This window comes from Mixophyes fleayi, chromosome 3 (genome assembly GCF_038048845.1).
Source record: "Mixophyes fleayi isolate aMixFle1 chromosome 3, aMixFle1.hap1, whole genome shotgun sequence".
NCBI classification, from domain to species: Eukaryota; Metazoa; Chordata; class Amphibia; order Anura; family Limnodynastidae; genus Mixophyes; species Mixophyes fleayi.
Genome location: NC_134404.1, coordinates 124,424,969 through 124,449,150, shown reverse-complemented (window position 1 = coordinate 124,449,150; position 24,182 = coordinate 124,424,969). Strand labels below are relative to the sequence as shown.

At 40.9% G+C, this 24,182-nt stretch overlaps 1 protein-coding gene across 4 annotated transcripts in view; it reads left to right on the top strand.

Annotated features, from left to right (window-relative positions):
- The window catches only part of IL1RAP (interleukin 1 receptor accessory protein), a 183,134-nt gene that overhangs the window by 83,936 nt on the left and 75,016 nt on the right, over positions 1-24,182 (top strand). For all 4 annotated transcript variants that reach the window (XM_075202297.1, XM_075202295.1, XM_075202294.1 and 1 more), the window contains one exon: positions 12,482-12,546. In XM_075202297.1, the coding sequence (XP_075058398.1) occupies positions 12,482-12,546 (65 nt within the window). The remainder of the gene's footprint in view (positions 1-12,481; positions 12,547-24,182) is intronic.

The following is a 24,182-nucleotide window of genomic DNA, read 5'->3' as shown; positions in this document are numbered from 1 at the left end:
CCAATAAATATCAATAGGTTAAGTAGCTCACCCAATTTTTTTAAAATTTTTTTTTTCTATCAAATACCATGATTATTTGAATTGGCAGAAATAATCAATAATGTGTTTACACGCCCAGCTATTTATTGCCAGTTTGGTCTAAAAGGATCAATATTTAGCCTTTACATGCCACTAATGTTGCTTCTCACATAATAGCCCAACATCCCCTAACCGTACCCCTCAGACTAATTGGTTAAAACAGACCCCATCCATCACAAGACATTAACTTATTTGTGCTAGAGAGCAGCAAAAATATTTTGTGTTCTTTCCAATTTTTCACATATATACCTTTTTATAAATGTAGCCTAAAATCTGCTTGTGTTATTTTAAACTAATGTACTGTAGCTCCCAACATAATGTTATCAACTAAGAGATGTGCTGTTTACCTGAAGCAGTGGTCTGAGAATAAATGCCTTAGATGTGTCAAATTAAGGCCTCTGCTTGGAGCCCTCCTGAGTAATTACTTGTTTCAGTTGTGTCTGTAACGGCCGTGGAATAAAGGATATGCTTTGTGTGCATATATGCATGCAGAATTACCTTATGTAAAACATCACATTAAAGTGTAGACAAAGAACATTTCTTTTTATTTGTTACACGGATTGTGCTGCCTTCAGTTGATGCCTTTTTCTTCTATAATTTATTTGTGGGAATTGTTCATGCTAATGCAGACTTCTGCAATCATTTCTGGCTAACGATGTAGACAAGCAATGACATGTGCGCTAATGGTGGAGAGTTGAGTAAAAGTATTAAAATAAAAAACTGAATAGAGATGTATTGCTTGCCAGTATTCAGCAGTATAATCAAGTCTACAAAATCATTGAAATACAGCTGTATAAATTGATAACATGTACAATTTTCATATGTCTATAAATCAGTTGGGTCTCATTTAGCTCTTCACAAACTTTTCTACCCTTCTGACATTTAGATGTTTGCAAGGGTGAAAAATGTCCAGTGTTGTCTCGCGAAGGGCCAGTGCAGTCTGACGTGCCATATATATCTGTCACCGTAACTTGATAAGCTCATCTCGAGCTGCTTGCATTGGCAGAAATAAGACATATACTGTTCATGATTAAATGTATGGGAACAACTATTGATTATGTAATTAAAATAATCAATATGGGAGCTTAATTCATACATTGATTTAAAATATGTTTCAGAATAAAAGTGAACTAACTGTAAATATATATACTCCCTCTGTTGTGCTGTCACGTAAATTTTGTATGTCATGTTTGAGGAATTGTGGATCCACTTTGATGTTAAGAACAATAATTGTATAGATAAGGGTTCTTTTATGTAGAGTCCTGGTATCCAGAAAGTTAAGAAAGCAGAGATCATAATTGAAAGTATATAAAATAATAGTAAATGCTCCTTTTCAGTGATCATGGAATTAATAGACGCTTTCCCTTCTATAGTAATGCAAGGAGCACCGCTACACAGGTAATGGGGGAATACAGAATGACCTCAGTCATACTTAAATTCATTATCTTAGATTTTAGCAGAACATGGTGCTATAAAGTATGGAAGAGCATCTTATCCAGAAAACTCCATACATTCTATGCAAATGGGTCTACATTTGTATTGGATGACATTAACTAGATCTAAGGAAGCAATATGTGTTCAGTAGGACCATAAATTCAATTATGTAACTTGAATACAATCACATATAACACCCTATGGGTCATTTTAGTTATGTTTTTTAGATGGCTCTTTTTACCTTTTGAATGTGGGTTTACCAAAAGTACATCAGACAGATGTATATCAATGTCTGAAATTTGATTGTGTCAGGTAAACCACATACATGGCAATTTCAGGATCCAATTTGATTATGGACTAAATTTGTCTAAAACAACCAGAGTATGCTATTGACAAACTGGAAATAATTATTTTTTTCTTTTTTTTTATCGCATTGTGGAAAGGAGTTGAAGGCTTGTGTAATTGGTTATGTATTTGCTTGTGTAATTGGTTTGTATTTACACATCAGTTGTTTAGAACTGTGATGGTAATAATAATAATTCAAAAATAATATGTCCATATTTTGTACTGTTGCTTTGGGCTATTTGAGGCAACATCAAGTAAGCATGTAATGTTGAATAACAGGATAGATAAGAAAATATATATGTAAATTAGCATTAAATCCGCAACTACATTTGTGCTTACTATAGCCAGTGTTCATTTGTAGATTTGGACAGTTTCTTTTGTTAAATTTATGATTACTGTGTCTCCCCCTTGCCAGGCCATTTCACCCATTTCTGTAGATTGTAATTTAGCTCTGCATGACTAATATTGTGATGTGTGCTTATACTATTCCCATATGGCTAATACTTTCTGTAATCCTTCTGCTTGATTAACTTTTTTGTGCTGCTTTATTCTGATGACCACAGGACCTCTACATTTAAGACATTGTAAAAATGTATTTACATGCAATACACCCTTTTATGGGAAATTTCTCCACATAAGTTTACATTCACACTGCATTTAAATGCTTTATTTGAGAAGGTGAGCCCATTATTCCCTGAAAGATTTTGTTTAGAATTTTCCATGATATTTAATTTTGACGTGCTTAGTACCCCATAATGCAGTTCTCCTTATGTGTTCACATTCTTTGTGGTATTGTGCTGTTTATGAGAATTACCTACTGTAGAGCAGTTAATAAACCTTTATTCATTGCAAGTAATGTTTTTCTGTTTGTTTTTAACCATACTTGGGCTCTATTTATCAGGAGGTCTCTGTTTGCGGGGCTGACTTTTTATTGCTGTTTACCACTTTAAGGGTTAAATTACTGCCTCGACGGGACAGTCCCTGCTGATATGTGCACATGTACAGAATAACTGAAAGTCTAGATTTGGGCTTTTAGATATATTGGTCCAAAAAAACCCACTTTTATATATACTATATATTGTATTTTATAGAGGTATTGTACAGTACAAGTAATACTTGTTATATAGGCTTCTCCATGCAAAGACATGGGTAAGCCATGGCCAGGGAATCTAACTGTCGGGCCAGGGAATCTAACTGTCGGGCCAGGGAATCTAACTGTCGGGCCAGGGAATCTAACTGTCGGGCCAGGGAATCTAACTGTCGGGCCAGGGAATCTAACTGTCGGGCCAGGGAATCTAACTGTCGGGCCAGGGAATCTAACTGTCGGGCCAGGGAATCTAACTGTCGGGCCAGGGAATCTAACTGTCGGGCCAGGGAATCTAACTGTCGGGCCAGGGAATCTAACTGTCGATGCAGGGAATCTTACTGTCGATGCAGGGAATCTTACTGTCGATGCAGGGAATCTTACTGTCGATGCAGTGTTACACTTTCTTGTATTAAAAACACTGACTTTCGGCAGTGATGGGGCTTTTCATCCTGTGACAAATCGCTCTTGTCATAGGAAACACTGAAATGATAGTCATACATTTTCGATCTTGGAAATCAAATATTTTCTCTTTGCTTACATTACACAAACATTTGCTTCAGTTAATATTTAAATAACGAAGGATTGTTTTAAATTAGTAACTTTGGTTGCATCATACCTACAAATGCACCTTTTTCCAAAGGATTTGTTATAGATCAGTGGAGTCAAATTTCCATTACTTAAATGTTTTTTTGTTTGTTATGAAGAGGGGAACAGGTGAAGAACCAACTACTGGAACAAAGTACACATGACCAAAAATGTAATTTACTTTTTGCATTATACTCTTAATTATTGTCTCAATAAATATATTTTTTACTAGTAACTGAAATAAAGCTTTTGCTTTCTGTGTGTTGACTAAGGTTGTCAATAATTTGATCACTGCTAAATCTGCTGCATTTGACAGTGTTGACCACTCTCTCCTCATACAAACGCTACAATCCCTAGGTCTCCAAGACACTGTCCTATCCTGGTTCTCATCCTACCTATCTAATCTCTCTTTAAGTGTTAGTTTCTCTAGATCCTCCTCACCGCTTCCTTTATCAGTTGGAGTACCACAAGCCTCAGTCCTTGGTCCACTGTTCTCTATCTATATCACTTCTCTTGGAAAACTAATAGGCTCCTTTGGGTTTCAGTATCATCTCTATGCGGAAGATACACAAATGTATCAATCCTTTGCTGATCTCTCACCATCTATGTTGACCCGTGTTACTGACGGTCTTTCTGCCATTTCATCTTGGATGTCCTCTTGCCAACTCAAACTCAGTCTTTCGAAAACAGAGTTAATAGTATTCCCACCCACCAATAGAAGTTGACATTTCTATTTCTATAAAACATGACCATAAATTCCACCCCAAAAGCTTCCTGACTAGGTGTGATCCTTGATTCAGCAAGTTCTATCCTTTATTCCCCACATCAACTCTACTGTATATCTAAATCATATTGTATACATCTAAAAAACATTTCCAGAATACACACATATTTCACAAAGACAGCTGCAAAAACTTTAATTCATGCACTCATTATCTCCCACATTGACTAGTGCAGTTCCCTCCTTACTGATTTCCCCCGAATTAGACTCTCACCCCTGCAATCAGTTTTGTATGCAGTGGTTATATTTCTTTTCCTTGTAAATCGTTCTTCCACTGCTACTTTACTCTGTCAGTCTCTACATTGATTGCTTGTTTTTCACTGAATCCAAAATAAAAATATTTTTACTAACATACAAGGCCATCTACAAAACTGAATCAACATACATCTCCTTGTTTGAAAATATCTGCCAATTTGGCACCTCTGTTCTACACAAGATCTGTGTCTCATCAACACTCATTACCTGCTCCCACTCAAAGTTACAGGACTTTTTTTGAGCTGCACCCATTTTGTGGAATTCCCTCCCTCGCACTATAAGATATAAGACTTTCCTTTAGTCTTCAAACCATTAATTGTTCTCTGAAAACTCACCTCTTCAAACAAGCTTATAAAATTCCTCAACAACCCTCTTAACCTCTCTAGGTTACTCTATTACCACCCTTTACACAGTTCACACAAGACAACCCTTTGATCAACATTGCTGTGTGACTATTATATAGCCCACTAAGCACTTTTACCTTTGCAATCTGGCTGGACCAGTATGCTGCACCTAACCACTTATATCAAACCTCCATTGTCCCATCGATTTGTAAGCTTGCGAGCAGGGCCGTTTTACCTCTCTGTATCACCCAGTATTGTTTTATTACTGTGTTTGTTGTGAACTGTAAAGCGCTACTGAATTTGCTGGAGCTATATAAATAAATGATCATATTTAGGTACTGTATTGTAGCTGGTAACAACAATGTTCTAATACAGAATGTCAAATGTCTATTGTATAATGCACAGAGAAACCCGAAATTGCCGCCCCAGTTTTTGCTCAGAAATCTCTTGTCACAATTTTTTGCACATACATTGCACAGAGATACTTCTTTCCCTGCTCCCATCCATTATTGCCAGTCATATGCCACTTACCTTGCTACCAAAACCTCAACACAATACATTACGTGGAGACATTTGAAAGTGCCTGTTGCAGCTAAATAGTGAACTTAAGTATTCTCAATATGGTCCAATACATGCCTTCTTTCTGTGTAAGCGAGCTAAAAGGTTTTGCAGGTAGAATGTTGATGTTGACCGCTGATACCATAGTTGTCTAATATCCAGTGACAAACACTCCATTGTATTTTAATAATAGCACTTGAAGACAATGTCTAAGTTGACACACAGCTTTTCAGAAAGTGTTTGTGTACGCTATTTTATAAGAATGCATGTTTAAGAGGCTTAAAAATGCTTAATATTCACATCCGTGTATAAGAGACCTCAAATTTATAGTAAATACCTGAGTCTACATTTGTAAAACTATGATTATTACATATTTTGATAACATTATTTGTTTGTAAGAATTATAGTGAAGGTGTACTCAAGTTTTTTTTTTCCTATACTATACTTTAATATCTAGTCTGAGTAGAGTACCTGACTGCTTTTGCAAACAATAATCTTCAGTTATAGGCTTGTTGAAACCATGGTATGGGTTTAAATAAACATTTTATAGTAGTGTATTTCAACAACCTTTGTACAGACGAGTCTGAATATTTATTGCACAATTGGAAAAGAACATGAAAGAATTGTTTTCTTTTTGCCAGGTACAGAAAGCCGTCTGCACCAGGAGATAAACAAATGAAGGAAAGTTTGTCATATCCTGTCCCTGGTAAAAGGACAGCTATCTTTATGATAAGGGTTCCATTAACTGCTATCCTGCGGCTACAGAGAAACGTTACATTTTACTGCACTCTTATTTTTTGTAACCAAAAGTACTGACCTATATTAGGGCTGAAATTAGTGTGAATGCTTTGTGGTTTCTCATGGGTATTTGGCCATGTCCCTTCAGGGTATTAAATGTAATTATACAAAGCTTTGCAGGAAGAATTCTGCGAATCTGAACTGCTGTCTGTTTGTATGGATTCTAACGATGCGTACACCTTAACATTTTATGTGAGAGATATAACAAAGAAGGTTAAGCTACTTCAGTTATTCTATATAAAATCTGCAGTGCATTAATTTATTTATAAGAGCCATTTACAGGTATTACTTTTTTTTTTTTTGTTGTGCAGCACATACATTTTATGTTAAATATATTGTTGGACATTATTTTAATGTATGTATTTGCATTCCATTGTTTTATATAGCTTGGAATTTATGATCATACGGGTGGTTTTTTTTTTTTGTTTTTTTTTGTCTAAGCATTGGTGAACCAGCCTGATATCATTTGGGCTTCACTCACAAAATCAGTGAAGTATCTCCTATGATTTTATGTTTATGTAAGCTTGTTTATGGAGGGATATCTATATACAGGGTGGTTTATTTTATAACCATTAGCATTATTTATTTTTTAGTACAATGCTTGCTAAAATTCATCTCTTCTTTTTTTCTACAATGCTACAAAGAGAAAAAAATGGCTCAATCCATCGACACCAATGACTGCACTATGCCCTTAATTAAAAACCACGTCACATCAACCTTGGTACCCTCATCACTCATCTCAAAATTCCCCCAGATTCCCCTCATTTGCTCCTCCACATGCAACAGAATGCCCCCACTTGCCATAAATTGCCCAACTCATGCTCCCAGATCCCAAATATACTCCAAAACTCCCTCAAATGTTATTCAGACCTACCCACGTGCCACACAAACCTCCACACATGCATCTAATACTTTCCCACTCAAATTTCCCCACTCACTAGCTAGTATAGCAAGCTTTAGTAAAAATACTTGCCTTCAGTCAGGAGTTCGCAGAGAAAGGCAGGGAGCATGGTACAGAATGCACTGCACGCTCTCCACCTCTGATTGGATGAGATGCGAGCGCTCCTTTCAGTGTGCAGAGGGCGTCACAATAATGGGAGGCTCAGTCTTATAAGAAAGTGGAGCATAGAGCAGTAGGCCGTAGACAAAGTCTTGTTTTTGGCCACTGGCTGCCCAGGTGCTGTCTGTTGCCCTCCACTGATCTACGCCCAGCTAAGGGGAGGGGGAGGCTGCTACAAAAAATATTTCTCCCTGCACTCAATTACTTAAATGAATATATAGTACTGTGCTAACGTTTAGTCAGGAGTGGAAAAAATGCTGCAAAGCAAGAAAGCTTTCAATAATAGAAGTGTTAATAGTTTATTTTTATCAAGTAACAAAATGCTGAAACTGAAAAAATCAGTGGGACCCAGGTACACGCATCTACTGTAAGGAAAATTCAGTCCAGAAGTAGTCTTCATGGAAGAATTGCGGTCAAAAAGCCAACCTTCAACGTGTAAACAAGGTCAACAGACTCAACTGTGGACGAAAACATAGGAACTGGAGTGCAGAAAAATGTCAGCAGGTGCTCTGGACTAAAGAGTCAAAATTTTAAATATTTGGCTGTAACAGTAGGCAGTTTGTTTGCCGAAGGTCTGGAGAGTGGTACAATAATGAGTGTCTGCAAGGATGGTGGACCCCAAACATACAACCAATGTCATTAAGAACTATCTTCAGTGTAAAGAAGTACAAGGAGTCCTGGAAGTGATGAAATGTCCCCCACAGAGCCCTGGGGGTAAATGTATCAAGCTGAGAGTTTTCCGGTGGGTTTGAAAAGTGGAGATGTTGCCTATAGCAACCAATCAGATTCTAGCTATCATTTTGTAGAATGTATTAAATAAATAGCTAGAATTTGATGGGTTTTTCAAACCCGCAGGAAAACTCTCAGCTTGATACATTTACCCCCTGATCTCAACATCGAGTTTTTCTGGGATTATATCGAGAGACAGAAGGATGTCAACAAGCCTACATCCACAGAAGATCTGTGGTTAGTTCTCCAAGATGTTTGGATTAACCTCCCTTTCCAAGTTCCTTCAAAAATGCGGTTTTGAAAGTAAAAGGTGGTTACGTCAAATATGGACTGGAATTACATTTTTTCTTCAGTTCATTCACTCTGCATTTTGTTAATTGATAAAAATAAACTATTAACACTTCTATTTTTGAAAGCATTCTTACTTTGCAACATTTTTTCCACATCTGCCTTAAACTTTTGCACAGTATTGTGTGTGTGTGTGTGTGTGATTACACACACACACACACACACACACACACACACCAGGATTGACTTTTACTTGTAATGTATTGTTTAGATAAGCCGTCCCTAATTGTGTTGAAAACATTTATGCACACGTTATTAGTAGTATTTATAACCTTGTATTTTAAAGGTTAAAATAAAAAGGACATTAGGTGATGTCTACATTTAGGTGACTTACTGGTTTGTGCAGGCCCTCTGGCACCTTTTGCTAAATTAATGGCTTTATATTTTGTGATTTTTAGCCATGTCTGAAGCAGAGTTGTTTATGTTTTATTCCCCTGGGATATGACAGTTCTGGTGTTCGCTCTGCTTTGGATATCATTTTATCTAGAAAGCAGCTTTATTATAAAGACATGACTGAAAGCCCCAGATGGAAGATAAAGAAAAAGCAATATATTTAGTAAAAGTTGCTGGAATACATGTACAAACCTATAAATTACAATGATGTAAATGTTAAAATCCTGTTTAATGTTTCTTTGGCTGCTTTTAATGTGTCATAAGTTGGGCATGTATAGTGTTCAATATGTGATTTTAGGCACTATACAATTTGGGCGTAAATCTCAATTTAAAATTTTCAGGTCTTTGTTGTCCTTTTGTCACCACTGTTGAACTGCATATATGTGAATTTTTTTTCTTATATTGAGCTGCACTCAATTCAATCAATTTGTGGATGACTGCAATTTCCTTAGTCTTTTTCAGTGCACCAAAAATGCCCCTCAACAGTGCATGTATTATTAAACTGCTCAGCTGTTCTCCATTCAGCCACAAGAGCACTAGTGAGGTCAGGCAGTGATATTGGGCGATAAGGCCTGGCTTCACAGTCTGCATTCCATTTTAGGTGTTCAATGGGGTTGAGGTGAGGGCTCTGTGCAGGCCGATAAGGTTCTACCTCTCAAAATTCTAGAAACCATTTTTTGATTGACCTCGCTTTATGCATGTAGCCATTGTTGAATAGGAAAGACACTTTCCCAAACTCTTCTCACAAAGTTGGAAGCACACAATTCTCTAGCATGTCATTGTATGCTGCAGCATTAAGTTTCCTGTTCTCTGGAACGAATGAGCCAAGGCCAAATAATGGAAAACGATTATTTCTCCTTCGCCAAACATTACAGTTGGCAGTACGCATTTGGGTAGGAGACAGTCTCTTGGCATCCGCCAAACAGATTTGTCAGTCGGACTGCCATATGGTGAAGCATGGTTCGTTACCCGAGAGATTGTGTTTCCACTGCTTCAGAGTCCAATGTTTGTGTGCTATATACCACTCCAGTCAACTCTTGGCAGTGCGCATGCTGATCTAACGCTTCTGTTGTGGCTGCTCCGCCTGGAAACGCCATCCTTGAAGTTCCCAACAAACATGTGCTTACTTTGCATCCACAGGCAGTTTAGAACTCTGTAGCGAGTGTTGAAAAGGTGACATCCTATGACAGTGTCATGTATTACTTGGCTGTATGCTTAATTTAATGAGCCTTTTAGCAATGGGTGTGACTGAAAAGGGTAAACACACTAATTGTGGAAGGTGTGTCAACATACATTTGGCCATGTAGTCTAATTTTGCTGCAAGCACCTGCCTCCATCTGGCTCTTTGTGAGCTTGTTTGCATGTACTAGTATATAATGTATGTGAGTAACATGCCTCTATATAAAACTAGTTGGTTAATGCAAATAAATAAATATAACCTGATGTAAGAGAGAGTATGTAAAAAAAACAACTTTGTAATGGTAGAGTGCTACAACTCTTTACTTTGCTAAAACCCTCCTATCCTCAAAATATGAGGTCTGTAGTTGCTTATAATTATAGTGCCTTCCTAATAACTTATAGAAAACTTCTTCTACTCACAGACATTTGCTAGCTTGGCAGTCGGTCTAACACAATGCAAACAGAAGAAGGTTTAGCATTATGTCTTTAATGAGCAGTGATGTTTTTTAGATGTCTAAGTGTATACATGCAGCAATAAGATTCGTTCAGTGCAAGAATATCTTGCCAGATGAAATTCTTGACCAGTGTCCAGTGTACCTGCTTCCTGTGTATTGACCTGGCTTGGTTCTGACCTCCATTGCTTGCTGAATGCCATACAGACACTGCTATCCTTTCTAATAGCCGCTTGCCTATGCCATGCCTGTTGGTAAATGCTTCATGAACCGCAGCTCCTTACCTCTGATTCGGAAATTGTTGCTGAGCTTGTTTCCAGCGTGTTGTGTGGTCACCTGCTGTAGGAAGCGCTACTGATCCGGGACTGTACTCCATTGCAAATTCAACATTTGTACTCCTGTTTCTATATTTACTGCTACAGTTTCAGGTTCCTGTGAATCTACTAATGTGCATTATTTATTAGTCTATAGTGAAGCCAGTGTGAGATTAACCTGCACATTGGGTCTAGTTGGAGCCTGTGTGTGTGTGTATATGTGTGTATGTATATATATATATATATATATATATATATATATATATATATATATATATATATATATATATATATATATGCACACACACACACATTATAGGCTTCAAATTAATTCACGATTAATAAAGTGATTAGTCCAATAAATCAGCCTTCATAATCAGACTAATTGATGAGGCCATAGATTAATGTAAAGATTATGTTGCAAACATGTCTCTAATTTGTGCACAGTACAAAGGGGCACCTAAACACCTGACAAATTGGCGGAAGTAAATTTGTGGTGATCAGACAGGTGCAGCTCACAATTATGTCTGATTTGACATATTCCATGACGCGGTTTCACTGATGTACTAATAGCAATATCCACCTTCATGGCTTGATACACAGTATCAATCAAATGATCGATCACAGAGTATTGTAGAAAGCTTTAGATCATGGTTGTCCAACCCGCGGCCCAGCTTGCCTGTAAATGTGGCCCAGCAGGAGTTTTGGTTGTGGTAAGGGGGCAGCGCTGAAAAAAAAAAAAAAAAGAAAATACTTACCTTGCGATCACGTCAGCTGGCGCTCCGGCTCCCTCCCTGGTCTCCTCTTCCGTGTGGCGCTCGCAGTGAATGTCGGGGGTGACGTCATCACACCCGACCTCCATTGCGTAGCGCAGCACAGAGGAGTGACCCACGCAAACTATCAGCAGCAGTGAAAGATTATCCAGTATCTTATTGTTGTTACTCTGAATTTGGACTTTCTGCACCATGCAATTATGAACTAGCTGTGTTCTCTGTATGTATCTAATATAAATATTAAGAGATAATTGTATTTTTAATATTTTAAACCATTTTAAATGTGCAGTGCTGAGTAGGGTGAAAATATCACCCGCTGTTACCCTCTTCGGAGGCTGCTCCATGAGCCATTTTTCCCACCACCCTATCTTTAAATCTCTGTAGATTTCTATTAGTCCTCCTGATGCTACCTATATCGGTGACCATTTCAAACTGGCCAATAAAAAAAATGATTCATGGGTGCAGAAAGAGAGGAAAAAAAAGTTTTTCCCCGAACCCCACTAAGGGCCCAGATGCAGGTAAGTTAAATTGTAGCTGGTAATGGGACTACTGCGTTAATCATGATTCTGCAACAGGTTTCCTAACTCTTACTAACTTAATTTCCAAGTAAGTTTAATATGTTAACTGTTTTCTATGGTTTTTTCGATAATCAGCTATCGTTAGTGTTAGTGTATTTTATGTGCGGCCCAAACCAACTCGTCGTCTTCCTATGTGGCCCAGGGAAGCTAAAAGGTTAGACACCCCTGGTTTAGATCCTGGTGGACATAGATTTAATGAATGCCTGACATGTCTTGAATGTAACAGTCCCTGTACTTGAAGGCATACTTCTTACTTGTATAGTGTAAAGTGATAGAAAACTATGAAATATTAAATGGAATTGAAAAAAGCAAAATATCCAAGAACAGTGTTCATAATAAAAAAATCTAATTTTTTTCATCTATTTGATAAGATATATTCTTTCTTTGTAGGATGAAGTTCTGTTTCCTTGTGGCATGTATTTTTGTCCTCACAATCCCAAGAGGCAGCATTTGTGGTAAGTACAAGTCGAACACACTGAACTTGCTGATTGTTTGTTATGTTATTCTTTAAAACTGCAGTCATTTGTTTTTGTCAGTGCTTGCCATCTATGATATCAAGTTACTGGTATGTTTCCCCCATATGTACATCCTCATAATTGTGTGTATTTGGACCTTTGTGTTAAAGGGCCACAAGAATAAAACATCCTCGCAGACTAATTCAATAGATTTAGACATGTATTCTGGCCATTGATTTTTCCATTACACTATAGCCAGTTTGTATTCACTTAAAGACTGAATATACTGTATCTGTGCAAAACGTTTAATGTTAAAATATGTGGCCATAGATTATTGATGTCATGTTTGACTATGGTTGCATCATGAGTATGTCAATGGGCAGTAGCTTCTGGCCCTTCCTGAGTTCTGGCTGGATTTTATGAAGGTGAACCTAGCCGCAGCCTTGGGGGTTCCTCTGTTGCTCTTATAGACCAAGCCGAAAAACCAGGGGAGCATATGAGAGGAATAGTCACAAACTACAGTCTCTTGATTATGGCTTCTGAATCGGTCCTCCTGCTCACAGGCCCCTTCTGTTGGCATTTAAAGGTGGTTAACGTAATTGATTTGCTAGTTCTATATTACAGAACTGGAAGAGCCCTGGGAAAACAGCAGCATGTTGCAATTCCTGTGGCTGAGGTTTGGTGTTCCTACCTTTTTAGTAGATGGTATTGCTGCTTTTTGTGCACACTGGAGTCATTCAAGTTGCTGTAATTGGAATGCAGTCCTTATGTAAGTAACTGTCAGTCTGATAGGCACAGTGTTCCACCATGTAGCTCCAACAGGAAACTAAAGGCTGTATAACTGGGTCATTGGTTAGGGGTTTAGCTGTAATGCATGTTTTAGATGTATCTCAGGAGCTAGGTAGCCAATGCACACAAATAATTACTGTTGTCCCCTAACTTGTGGCAGGTATTTGAATTGACTTCCCTGTCTGCAGGGTTTGGTTGACTTTTCTGTTCCTGAATATTTCACTCACCACTTCTATGTAATGTTTGGATAAACATGATTTGGTAGTGGGGATCCCATGTATGAAGCCCACAATAATGGCTCAATTTGGAGTAGTGAATTTATTGAGTTACTATTTTGGCAATTTAATTTTCTTCACTTGATTTAATAAACTGTCTAGCCTGTCGACCATACCCATGTTTATGTTAGGAACCCCTCCAGCCGGCACAACACAACATGGAGTCTACTCTGCCAATCAGGTGTTCACTGGAGCCCCTGATGGTGGGGACAGACTGGGCTGCAGACTGACAGAGGGTCGTGAAGTGTGTACCGGCTGGGGAGAACCCAGGCAAACGGAGTGAAGTCCAAGCAGAGGTCAAGGGCCGGCAGCAGATAGCAATTCCAATTAACAAGCCAAGGTCAAGGGTCACGAGCAGACAGGAAGATCGGTAAACAGGCCAGAGGTCAGGGTCACGAGATACACAAGCAAAGTCCAAATCCAGGCAAAGGGTCATACACGGGTAATTAGCAGAAAGTCCAACAGGCAGGAACCAGGCACAAAGCAGGTCAGCAGACTAGCAACAGAAGCTATAACCGGCAATGAGGCAGCAGACCTCATTGCCTTAAATACAGGCATAGACCTATCAGAACTTGTATACACACCTGCAGAGTAATTGCTGGTACAGAGCAGGACCAATCAGGGCTTGTCCCTGAAATACACACAGTTGCAGGCTAATGTCCTGTAGTTCAGCCCCCTTCATTCAATCAGCCCACAGGCTGTCTATTGCGCGCATGCGCCCGGCTTCTAGCACTGCCGGGATGCAGCGCTACTGAAGAGGCGTCCGGCCGTTGCCTTGGCGACGGCCGGGCAGGAAGAGGAAATGACGTCCCGGTCGTCAAGGTGACGGCCAGGACGCCAGGGTGAGCTAGAAGCGAGCCGCGGCGGCTGTGAGTACCGCCGCGGCTCGTGACAGTTTAGCATACCTTTTTCAATTGTAGCGTATTATTAAATGCCTTAATAATGTAATGCTAATGAAAAAGTAACAATTGCTGTTGTCTACCTAGAACAGAGACATACACGGTAGACAAAATGCATCCATGAAAAGAAAGGATTGAGAGGACCCTGCTGATGAAAGAGCTTGCACGCCCGGGACGCCAGGGGGAGCCACACGGTACTCACAGCCGCCGCGGCTCGTGACTGTAACCCCCCCCACTTGAGGAGGGGTCAAGGAACCCCGACACCCAGGTTTTCTTGGAAATTTCCTGAAGAACTCCTTCAGCTGTTTAGGGGCATGGAGTTGTCTCCACAGAATCCAAGACCGCTCTTCTAACCCGCGATTCCTCCACTGCACTAGGAAGTGCACCTGACCTTGCACTTTTTTAGAATCAATGATTTCTGAACAACGTATCTTTGTGGTTTGTTTGAATTTCTCCCAGGCAACCTTGAAGACTGGGTTTGACTAGGATATAGTACCGGCTTCAATAGAGAACAATGAAATGTGTTGGGGATTCTCAACGACCCCGGAATTTTTAACCTAAATGCGACATAATTAACCTGCTTGATGATAAGAAACGGACCGATGAACTTAGGGCCCAACTTCTTGCAAGGCTGTCTGAGCCTAATATTTTTTGTAGACAGCCACACTTTCTGGCCCACCTTGAGGGAGCAGGTGGTACGGTTAAGGTCCGAAAATTATTTTGCAACAAATGAGGCTTGTCTCAATGATGACTGCACTTTTCTCCAGATAACTCCTGAGATCCCTGGTAGTGGAGCGGATCTCCTGGATACCAGCGGACTTGAGTGAGTACAAGGAGTTAGATCTGGGGTGAAAACCATAATTGCATAAAAACGGAGAGGTTTTGGTAGATGAGTGACATGAATTATTACAAGCAAATTCTGCCCAGGATAACAAGGAGGACCAGTTATCATGGAAGTCAGACATGTAGCATCGTAAAAATTGCTCTAAGGACTGGTTAACCCTTTCAGTTTGCCCATTTAACTGAGGGTGGTATACGGATGACAAACGGATCTTGATTCCGAGCAGGGTACAGGAGGATTTCCAGAGTTGTGCAATGAATTGTGAACCACGATCAGAAACGATATCAGAAGGAAGTCCATGGAGACGGAAAATATGTTGGATGAAGAGAATGGCCAGATCTCGAGCGGTAGGAAGCCTGGTTAGTGGAATGAAATGTGCCATTTTGCTGAAGCGGTCTACCACGACCCAAATGGTATTGTGTCCCGCAGAGGGTGGCAAATCAACAATAAAGTCCATGGACAAATGTGTCCAAGGTTTTGCAGGAGTGGCCAATGGAACCAACTGACCTACCGGGCGAGTCTTGGGAATTTTGTTCCTGGCACAAACCTCACAAGAAAGGAGGTGACTCTTGACGTCAGCAGACAAAGATGGCCACCATACAGTGCGGGAAAGGATTTCCAATGTTTTGAAAACTCCAGGATGTCCAGCAGTCTGATTATCATGTGCTTCAGCAATGACCGCTTTCCTTAGATGAACTGGGACAAACAAGCATCCTACTGGAGTATTGTCAGGAGCTAATCTTTGAAACCTTTGTAGGGCACAACTCAGGTCTTGGGTTAACCCAGCATGGATCATAGACAAGGGAACAATAGGCTCCGGACTAGTAACTGGAGCATGGTGTGCCAGGAAGCTTCTGGACAGGGCGCCTGCCCGGACATTTTTAGAACCTGGACAGTAGGTGATTACAAAGTTAAAACGGGTGAAAAACAGCGACCAACGAGCCTGCCGGGGGTTTAGTCGTTTGGCCGACTGTATATACTGCAGATTCTTATGATCCGTTATAACAGAGATCTGGTGTGCAGCGCCTTCTAACCAATGTCGCCATTCCTCAAAGGCCCACTTGATTGCCAACAGCTCTTGGTTTCCCACATCATAGTTGGTTTCCGCTGAAGAGAAATGACGGGAAAAGTAGGCACATGGATGTAAGCGGTGAGTATGGAAAGCTTTCTGTGACAAGATGGCACCAGCACCGACGTCAGAGGCATCAACTTCAAGAATAAACGGTACCTTAGGATCTGGATGTCTAAGGACCTGAGCAGACACAAAGGCTTTCTTCAGGGTTTCAAATGCAGTTATTGCCTGGGGTGACCAGTTAGCTGGATCGCTTCCTTTGCGCGTCAAGTTGACAATAGGAGCCACAATATCAGCAAAGCCACAAATAAATCTTCTATAATAGTTGGCGAATCCCAGGAATCTCTGGACCGCCTTGAGGTTAGTCGGTTGTACCCAATCCAGGAAAGCTTGGACCTTGGTTGGGTTCATGGAGAATCCTTCCGAGGAGATTATATAACCTAGAAAGGACACTTTCTGAACCTCAAATTCACATTTTTCAAATTTAGCATAGAGATGGTGTTCTCGCAATTTTTGTAGGACTTGTCTGACATGACCCTGGTGTACTGATAATGACTCCGAATATATGAGGATGTCGTCCAAGTAGACAACAACGAAATGTCCAAGGAACTCACGTAGCACCTCATTAATCAGGTCTTGGAATACTGCAGGCGCGTTACTAAGACCAAACAGCATGACCAGATATTCTTAGTGGCCAGAAAGCGTATTGAACGCCGTCTTCCACTCATCACCTGCTCTAATACGTATGAGGTTATATGCACCACGAAGATCGATTTTTGTAAAGATTGTTGCACCCCTTAGTTGATCAAATAGTACGGAGATGAGAGGAAGGGGATAAGTGTTCTTGACTGTAATGAGATTTAGCCCTCGGTAGTCAATACAGGGTCTTAGTCCTCTGTCTTTTTTGGATACAAAGAAGCATCCTGCTCCTACTGGAGATTTGGATGGCCTGATGAAGCCTTTCTCCAGGTTTTCATCAATATATTCTTGCATGGATTTGGTCTCTGGACCAGAGAGGGAGTACAAGCGTCCCTTGGGTAACTTAGAACCAGGAATAAGCTTGATGGCACAGTTGAAGTCACGGTGCGGTGGTAAAGTATCAGCAGCCTTTTTGGAGAACACATCCCAGAAGTCATGATATTGTGGGGGAAGCTGCTCCGGAATAGACTGAATCACACGCAGAGGCAGTGTCAAGCAAGACTGTGTACAATAAGAGCTCCACTGGACAATTTCTCCTTTTACCCAATCCATGACAGGGTTATGACGGGAAAGCCAAGGGTGGCCCAGGATCAAAGGAAATGACGGACATTCAATAAGGAAGAAGATTATGGACTGTGAATGGAGAGCTCCAATGTTCAACTGTAGTAGGAGGGTCTCCCAGGTAATCTTGCCGCCAGGGAATGGACTCCCATCTAAGCCACATACAGTAATGGCAGATTTGAGTTCTACCATCGGAATTCCGGCAGAGCGGGCAAACTCGATGTCAAGGAAGTTGCCCGCAGCTCCACTGTCAATGAAGGCCGACAGGTCCACAGAACCAGCACTGAACGTGAGCTGTGCAGGGATAAATACAGCATTTTTTGGGGAAACAATTTGTAGACCTAGGTGAACTTTCCCCTCATTCCCTAGGCATGCTCTTTTCCCGGCTTTTTAGGGCAGGAACGGGAGAAGTGGCCCTTAGTGCCACAATAGAGACATAGGCCTTGTAATCGTCTCCTGTCTCTTTCCTCAGGGGAGAGACGATACGCTCCTAATTGCATAGGCTCCTCACCATCCGTGGTAACAGGAATCAAGGCAGATGGAAGAGAAGATGCCTCCTTCTCAGACTTTCGCTCCTTAATTCTCCTGTCGATTTTAATGGCGAGGTGCATCAGATCCTCCAATGAGGTAGGAGTCGGGTATTGCACCAAAGAATCTTTAATCTGTTCCGACAGGCCTCGGCGAAACTGACTGCGTAAGGCAGGGTCATTCCATCCACTGTCAGGTGACCATCTACGGAATTCAGCGCAGTATTCCTCTGCCGACTGCCGAGCTTGTTGCAAGGCCCGTAGATGAGCCTCAGCGGAGGCCATTCGATCCGGGTCATCATATAGTAGACCTAATGCCTCGAAGAAGGCGTCTACTGACTGCATGGCAGGACTGGTCTGCGGCAAGGAAAAGGCAAAGAACTGGGGGTCACCTTGTATGAGGGAAATGATAATCCCGACTCTTTGCTGCTCTGAACCGGAGGAGCGGGGTCTCAACCGAAAATAGAGCTTGCAACTCTCCCTGAAATTACGGAACAGGGATCTAATTCCGGAGAACCGATCCGGCAAATTCATTTTAGGTTCACAAGTGGAACCTGGAGTGGATTGTGAGGTTTTTGCAACTTCTTCCTGAACGGACAAACGCTCAGACAATCCCTGGATCATTTGGTACAGGGACTCAACATGGCCTGCTAGGGCTTGCGCCGGAGACGGTGTAGTTCCGCTTCCATCCATTTCAACCTTGTTTCCGGTACGTGTTTAGGCCGGTTATAATGATAGGAACCCCTCCAGCTGGCACAACACAACATGGAGTCTACTCTGCCAATCAGGTGTTCACTGGAGCCCCTAATGGTGGGGACAGACTGGGCTGCAGACTGACAGAGGGTCGTGAAGTGTGCACCGGCTGGGGAGGACCCAGGCAAACGGAGTGAAGTCCAAGCAGAGTTCAAGGGCCGGCAGCAGATAGCAATTCCAATTAACAAGCCGAGGTCAAGGGTCACGAGCAGATAGGAAGATCGGTAAACAGGCCAGAGGTCAGGGTCACGAGATACACAAGCAAAGTCCAAATCCAGGCAAAGGGTCATACACGGGTAATCAGCAGAAAGTCCAACAGGCAGGAACCAGGCACAAAGCAGGTCAGCAGACTGGCAACAGAAGCTATAACCGGCAATGAGGCAGCAGACCTCATTGCCTTAAATACAGGCATAGACCTATCATAGACCTAACTTGTATACACACCTGCAGAGTAATTGCTGGTACAGAGCAGGACCAATCAGGGCTTGTCCCTGAAATACACACAGTTGCAGGCTAATGTCCTGTAGTTCAGCCCCCTTCATTCAATCAGCCCACAGGCTGTCTATTGCGTGCATGCGCCCGGCTTCTAGCACTGCCGGGACGCAGCGCTACTGAAGAGGCGTCCGGCCGTTGCCTTGGCGACGGCCGGGCAGAAAGAGGAAACAACGTCACCTTGACGACCGGGACGCCAGGGTGAGCCAGAAGCGAGCCACGGCGGCTGTGAGTACCGCCGCGGCTCGTGACAGTTTAGCATGCCTTTTTCAATTGTAGCGTAATATTAAATGCCTTAGGTAATGCTAATGAAAAAGTAACAATTGCTGTTGTCTACCTAGAACAGAGACATACACGGTAGACAAAATGCATCCATGAAAAGAAAGGGTTGAGAGGACCCTGCTGATGAAAGAGCTTGCAACTTAATAAGAAAGGGGCACAGCTGACACAAGAGGAGCGAGTGGCTGAGAGTGGAGATTAGATATCTGTGAGGCTGTACCATTGTCAGTTGTATAGTTTGAAGTAGAGTGAACTCTATTAAAGAGAGAGGTTTTCAAAGAGCATTTAAAGATTTGAAGGCTTGTGCAGTCTTATCGGGCATGGTAGTGAATTCCATAGGTGTGTAGTTGTTTGTGAACTTCAGTAGGTAGGAGTGAGAGGTGTTTATCTGAGGCGAGATGCAGATCAGAAGTTGATCTAAGTGGGCATGGGGGCACAGTATTTCAATATAAGGTTTGAGATGTATGAAGAGGTGGTGGTGGCGTTGAGAGTTTTGTAGGTGCGGTTGAGTAATTTGAATTGGATGCCGGAGCACATGGGGAACCAGTGGTGATGTGGAGTTATATGTGCCAAGCCCTTTGAACCACAAATTGGGTAGGCACCTTCATACTGATGAGGTAATCATGTTCAGAGTATATGGTTCCTCCTTGCAACCAAGGAAAAGTATGTAGGCTGTGTTGCTGTCAGAAAAGCTACATTATTATGAAGTGTTGTGGGAGAGGTACGACATGTTCCATTTACAGTTCTTTGTTTTTTAAACCAAATTCCTTCAAGTAGTCATTTGTGCCATACAGTTTTCATTGCTCATTTGCCTTAGTTATCACTAGAGATGTGCAGGTACATACTCTTCTGTAGAACAGTCACCTCATATTCCATTTGGCTCAAGAATCTGCACATGTGTCTGGCAGAATTTGGCTTTAAGTGTTCTGGGCTGAAATTGGCAGGCCCAGCCCAACCACTGCACAGGGCAGAATGAATTGACACTATAGTGTAAATTACAGATTCAGCAGGAGAATGCCATTTGTGATGCTAAAGCAGAACTCAAAGATTGGAGGTTTGCACCTCGGCGCAATGAGACTTTTGTGTAAAATGTCACTGCTTCTTCACTCCTAATCACGCTAAAATGTATCTTTATTTGGACTTTACTTCTAATAAACCTCAGTCCAGTGGAAAGTAATGTTATGTTACTCTGCTATACAATAGGTTAAGCAGCTGTTTGGCTAGTTTGGTACATTCATTGTGTTATGTACAGATTGTATAGAAAAAAGAATCTGCTTGCATAAGAATTCTTGAAGTTAATGTGCCAGATCATTGACAACAGATGGACATGTACCAGGTGACTGCTGGAAAATAGGTCAAGGTGCTGGCTGTTTGCCAGCTAGTCAATTCAGAAAGTTGATGAAGGAATTGATAAGTTACAGAATGTACAAGATTGTTTATATAACACTGGATGCATTTTTGTTGATGATGGCTGGATGCAGTTTTGTCTCTTGCTCAATCTACTTCACACCTCTACACTATTAGAGGCTTTATATGTACCACAAATGCAATTTATTTTTTAATCTTAAATTGACAAACAATCTTTTTTTAAAAAAAAATTGATTTGTACACACACACACGACAACTTAGATCTGATAAACTTGACAAACTTAACATGTTCAGAAGAGATCAGTTATCAGTATTATTATTGTTATTTTTTTATTTATAGGGCGCTACAAAATGTCCCTAGCGCCGCACAGGAACAACCAATAGGACAGTACAAGGTAAAACATCCTGGTACAATTAACACTATAACTCAGGCATCCTTTGTGATGCCAGCTAAAAGAATGGGTGAGGGATATTCAGCACAAGCTAGAAACCTGTGCCCAAGATGGTGGGCGCAGCTAGCAGGTTAAGAGCCACTGAAAGGTGGAGAGAAAAGCAAGAGAGGAGTCAGTGGGCAGAAGGCCCAAAATGGAGGTGGGCAGAGTAGCTGGAGAGCAAAGTTAAAAGTGGTGGATACAGGAGGAGAGAGGGCCTTGCTTTAAGGAGCTTACAATCTAAAGGGAGGGGCAGACATACCGAAGACACAAGTGGTGAAAAAGGGACACACAAGGGAGTCACATGAACCGAGAGAGGAAGGGGGGAAGAAAGGATGAGAGGGAGAGATAACTGACAAGGTCGGTAGTTAAGCGGAAGACTGATAGACTTTTAAGAAAAAGGGAGGGATAATGTCCGTTTTGAAGCTATTGAGGGATGATCTGATAGAGCGAAGGAGATCGTTCCAATGGAGGGGGACAGCGCAGGAGAAGTCTTGAAACAAGAGTGAGAAGAGGTAATGAGAAAGGAGGAGAGGCGACGATCATTGGCCGATCGTAGAGGGCGGGATGGAGTGTCAATAGAAATGAGGGTGGAGATGTAGGGTGCAGTGGAGTTGGCGAGGGCCTTGTATGTGTCAGTGAGGAGCTTGACAAGGATTCTATAGGAGAAGGGGAGCTTGGTAGAAGGAGGAGACAGAAGTGCAGCTGCAAGAAAGGACAATAAGTCTAGCAGCGGCATTAAGTATATGAGGTATGTCTATTAAATAACGAGACCGTGATTCCACAAAGCAGTCAGAACAGGTATTAACTGAAAACATAGTAACCTTGAACCTGCATGACAAGCTGCAACATTCTATGACGTTCAGTTGATTGTGAGTCGCCATGTAGTTTGGTTGTGTTTTCTGTAGAGTGCTGAAGAAATACTAAGTTTAAAATGTATCAATTTAAAATGTTTAGTAAAATGGCACAAAACACCAACAGAATGTTTTCAAATGCTTACTACGGCCTATGGGAATGACTGCCTGTCTCATGCACGTGTGTTTGAGTGGCACAAAAGATTTAGTAAGGGACGTGAGAATGTCGAAGATAATAAAACTCCCTGGACGACCTTGCACTTCAAGAACTGAAGAAAATGTGGAAAAAATCAGTCAGATTGTTCGCAAAGGCCGCCGACTCAGTGTTCGAATGATAGCTGAATCCGTGTTGACATTCTGCAGCAACTTGACACAGATCCAAACCTGTTTCATAAAGTAATCACTTGTGATGAGATCTTCCAGTACGATCCTGAAACCAAAAGACAGTTAATGCACTGGAAAATACCGTCATCACCAAGAATGAAAAAAGCTTGTCAAAGCAAGTCAAAATTCAAAGCAATGCTCATTGGTTTTTTTATATCAATGGTGTAATTTTGGAAAAATGGGTTCCAGATGGCACAACAGTTAATCATCATTATTATAAGGAAGTTTTGAAATAGCTGAGAGTCAGAAAGAAACGGCCGCAACTGTGGAAAAATGGTTTCTTTCTTCACCAGGACAATGAGCCTGCTCACACAGCACTTTCTGTGAAGCAGTTTTTGACCGACAAACACATTACTACACTTGAACATCCTCCATATTCGCCCGATTTAGCACCTTGCAATTTTTATCTTTTCCCAAAAGTTAAATCCGTGCTTAAAGGGGCACATTCTGAGTCAGTTGATGCTGTAAAGAAGAAAATGGCAGATATGTTGAAACAAGTGACAGAAATTGATTTACTCCATGCCTTCGACCAGTGGAAAACAAGAATACAGTGATATATTAGTGCAAATGGGGAGTATATTTAAGGGCACAAACATTAAATTTGTAATACCAATAAATATAGGTGAGTTATTTAATCAGTCTCGTTATTTAACAGACATACCTCGTAGATTGAAGAGGAGCTGGGAGAGGAAGGGCCAAATGCGAGCAATGTTATGTAACTAGAAGTGGCACGATTTGGCAAGAGAATGAATGTGTGGGGCAAAGAAGAGAGAAGAATTTAGGAATCGCCTAGACACCAAAGTTGGGGAACAGATGAGATAGAATAATTGTCAACAGTGATAGAGAGGTCGGAGGAGGTGGTTCCAGATGGGGGAAAGACAAGGAGTTCGGTTTTAGTTCATTCTTATTATGCAATTATGTAACTTAGATGATCTTATTTCTAAATGATGTTTTTGATTAGATTGCAGATTTTTCACATGCTGCACATGTAGCGATTTATTGTAAGATTTCATATATTGCTGAACTCTATCAAGCCATGAGTGTCAATATTCTGTTTTATACCTTACAAATTAAAGTATAAGTTTATGGAGCAACCATGTTCTGCATGCAGTGACAATATATCAGTGTAACCATCAATACAAGAAAATGTGTTGCATGCATTTAGGAGTAAATAATGTTTCCAAAATTGTTATATTCGTGGAATTGGCGGAGATTATCATGTAGTCAAACTAAAAAACATTTTATAGTAATGCTGTTATATAAGGGCTTTTCTTCATTAAAACAAGTGCATCATTTTTATTTTATTTTACTTTTATGTTCTTACTTTTTGAATTAACATTTCAAGATTTGTAGAACAGTGTTTGTAACCTTATTTATTAAATATCTATTGAGGGTCACATGTGCAAATGGAT